The sequence below is a fragment of the Leptonychotes weddellii genome, chromosome 6, assembly GCF_054177405.1.
Source record: "Leptonychotes weddellii isolate Sample4059 chromosome 6, ASM5417740v2, whole genome shotgun sequence".
Lineage (NCBI taxonomy): Eukaryota > Metazoa > Chordata > Mammalia > Carnivora > Phocidae > Leptonychotes > Leptonychotes weddellii.
The window spans coordinates 14,623,169-14,626,023 of record NC_138374.1 but is presented as its reverse complement, the minus strand read 5'-3'; the positions used below and the strand labels follow the sequence as shown (position 1 = coordinate 14,626,023).

The 2,855-nt window shown below is 64.0% G+C and overlaps 1 protein-coding gene across 2 annotated transcripts in view; it reads right to left on the bottom strand.

Annotated features, from left to right (window-relative positions):
• The window catches only part of AFAP1L2 (actin filament associated protein 1 like 2), a 94,698-nt gene extending 93,121 nt beyond the window's left edge, over positions 1–1,577 (bottom strand). Inside the window, exon 1 of one of the 2 annotated variants that reach the window (XM_081823468.1) lies at positions 1,090–1,577. In XM_081823468.1, the coding sequence (XP_081679594.1) occupies positions 1,090–1,105 (16 nt within the window). In that variant the 5' untranslated portion in view covers positions 1,106–1,577. Of the gene's footprint in view, positions 1–965; positions 985–1,089 lie in introns of those variants that run through there. The other variant, XM_081823470.1, reaches the window with a different exon arrangement.
• Positions 1,578–2,855: the final 1,278 nt, after the last annotated feature.

Below are 2,855 nucleotides of genomic sequence, written 5' to 3'. Positions count from 1 at the left end.
TTCCTTTATGTCAGTCTTAGAAACGAGAAACCACTGGGAATGAGATTCCTTGGGAATCTGAGCATTCTCCTTTATTACCCTCTCCCAGGGGAAAATAAATATAGAAACAGTATTTCCTCTCGCAGGTTTGGCAGGGACGAGTCCAGGGCAAGGGAGCGCAAGAGGCTTTCCCAAATGAGATGGGGGTAGGGGGCGTCCGCAGCGCCCCGCTTAAGGGGCAGCTCTTTAAACTCTCTTTCCAAAAGATCTTTAATCCTTGGCTTCTAGACTCCGGCACCGGGGTTCCGAGCACCGGCACGAGCCGGGCTGCGGGCACGACACGGGCTCGTCCGCCCACCAGGGTTTGGCCAAGATCCCCGCCCTCGGCCAAATCTAAAACTTGCCCAGCAGCGCACGGAGCTGAGCCTCCGCGCGCTCCACCTGCCGGGCATCCCGTTCGGCCCCCCAGCCCTCCACTTCGCCCGACCGCTGTCTGGGGATGGAGAAGCGAAGGGCTCGGAGAGAGACGGTTACAGGAGCGGCCGGAGGACTGGAGCAGCCCAACCCGGCGGGAGCGGAGCTGCGCCACCCGCCCCCAGGCCCCCCCAAGCTCAGGCTCTTTCCCGGGGTCCGCGGGCAGCCCTCCACTCCGGCGGGCGCCCGCGCCAGACGACCCAACGACTTGCTCCTTTGCCCCCAGGCAGCGCACCGCGGTTCCGAACTCACTCAGGGCCCCCTTGGCTCCCGCATCTTTTCGGGGCAGCCGGGGCGGCCGGCGCTTGAGAGGTGGGTCGCCAAGCGCACCGTCTCTCCTCTAACAGGTGGGAAGCCTCGCCACGCCGACCCCCGCCCTCTGCGCCCGGGAGGCTCCGAGAGCCCGGGCCGCGGCCGCCACCTAGGAGCCCCCTCGTCGGGCCCGCGGCGCCGTCGTCGCCCGGGTCTTCGGCCCAGGTCCAGGCTGGGCGGGCGCCGCCGGTTCCGCTCACCTGAGTCCCCGTGGGACGCGAAGCGCCAGCGGTGCCGCCCCCCGCCGGCCCCAGCCCTCCCAGGCGGCGCGGTGCGGCCGGAGGGCGCCGTGCGTGCGCGCCGCGCCGGGACCCGCGCCCTCACCTTTGTACCGCTCCATCGGGGCCGCGGCGTGCGCTCCCGGCCGCTCGGCTCCGGCGCTGCGCTGCGCTCTCGGCGCTCGGCTCTGCGCCCGGGCCGCCGCTCTGGCCCCTCCCCGTGAGGTCACGCTCGCCGCCCGACCTCCTGGCGCGCCGGCCGCGCCCGGGGCTCTCGGACCCCCTCCCCGCCCGGCGCGCCGCCCCCGCGGGGGAAACTCCTCCGCCGAGCCCCACGGCGCCCAGCTCCGTGCGCGTCCCGAGCCCGGCCCCCCGCCCGCAGCCGCTGGCGGTTCCTTCCTCCTGGTCCGGGGCCCGGGGGCGGCGGGAGGGCGCGAGACTCGGCTGGGCCCGAACCCTGGGCGAGGTTCTGGCGAGGGGCCGGCTCGGGCGGGCCTGCAAGAGCAGTTCTTCCAACCGCGGGGCAGCAAACCCACTGTGCGGAGGAGGAGACTGAGGTCGCACCCGGGAGGCAGAGGCGTGCCTAGAGCGCCTGGCTCTTGGCCCCCGGGCCAGCGCGCTAATGCCTTGGCTTCCTCCAGAGGCGACCGGGGGATGAGGGTGGGGACACCCGAGCCCTGCCCCCGCTCCTTGGGAATCGCTCCAACCCCCGTAGCACTCACTCTGGGCAGCCACCACGCCCCCGGTCGCAACACACACATTAGGGCGTCTGAAAATGTCTACTTGCTGCCTTCTACGGGGACCCAGGCGCCCTGGGAGCCGTTGTTCTAGGATCTCGTGAGGACTCGAATTCCTGGAGTCGTCCGGACAAGTCCAGGAGCACCTGACCGCCCCGGAGGGGTGGCATCTGCTCCCTAGGAGCTCGCTCACTCATGGCTCTAAGTCCACCCCGCGCCACAGCCACCTAGCGCCCCACTTCTGACCTTTACCTTTTGCCATCTGTCCCTCCAGTCTCTCAACCTCATCCGCCCCCAAAGGAGATCCATGTTTTCCTTTAAACTTCTTGATTTTCACTTCAAAATCTCAGTCATGGTTCGTGCAGGATGCCTGGCTTTTTCAGCACGTCTCCCCCACTTTCTTGCAGGAACATTAAAGAAGATTTGTTGTTGCGGTTTTCTAAGAGATTTCTTCATTCTTCTCGGAACAGCAGAGTTAGCTCTGATTTTTGGAGACCTTCTGCCCCGGCGGTCTTAGAAATATTTTCCTTAGTTGTGTTAGCTGCTAACATCCAGGGAGCCCTCCCTACAAGCGGGGCATGGCGCTTAGGGCTGTTGCACGCTCTGCCTTTCATTTTCCCAGTAATCCTGTGATGCAGGGATTATTATTATTTCTATCATGTAGTTGAAGAAACTAAAGTTTACAGAGACTAGACAACTTGCCCAAAGTCACACAGCTGAATAACAACAACAAAGCAAAAACAAAAACAGAGCAGGCTTTAAACCCAGGTCTGCTGCTTCCAGACGTTTGTTCGCAAAGCTTTCCTGACACTCATGGGCCAGGCTGTTACCAGCTCGTGAGCACACAGACAGGTGAACGAGGTCAACACAGTCGGGTGGGTGCTCTGATAAAGGCACAAGAGACTCTGGGACCCCCCGTGGAGGGTGCCCAACCAGCCCGGAGAAGCCTTGTAAAGCCTCGGAGGAGGAGATGGCTGAGCGAGTCTTAAGAGATGAGTTGGAGCTAGTGAGGGGACAGGAGAGGCGGCGTGAGTGCAGCCTTCCAGGCAGAAAGGACAGCAGGGACAAAGCCACTTCAGGATCACAATCCTCTGTCACCAAAGCCACAAAGGCAAAGTCAGGAGTGGAAAACAGC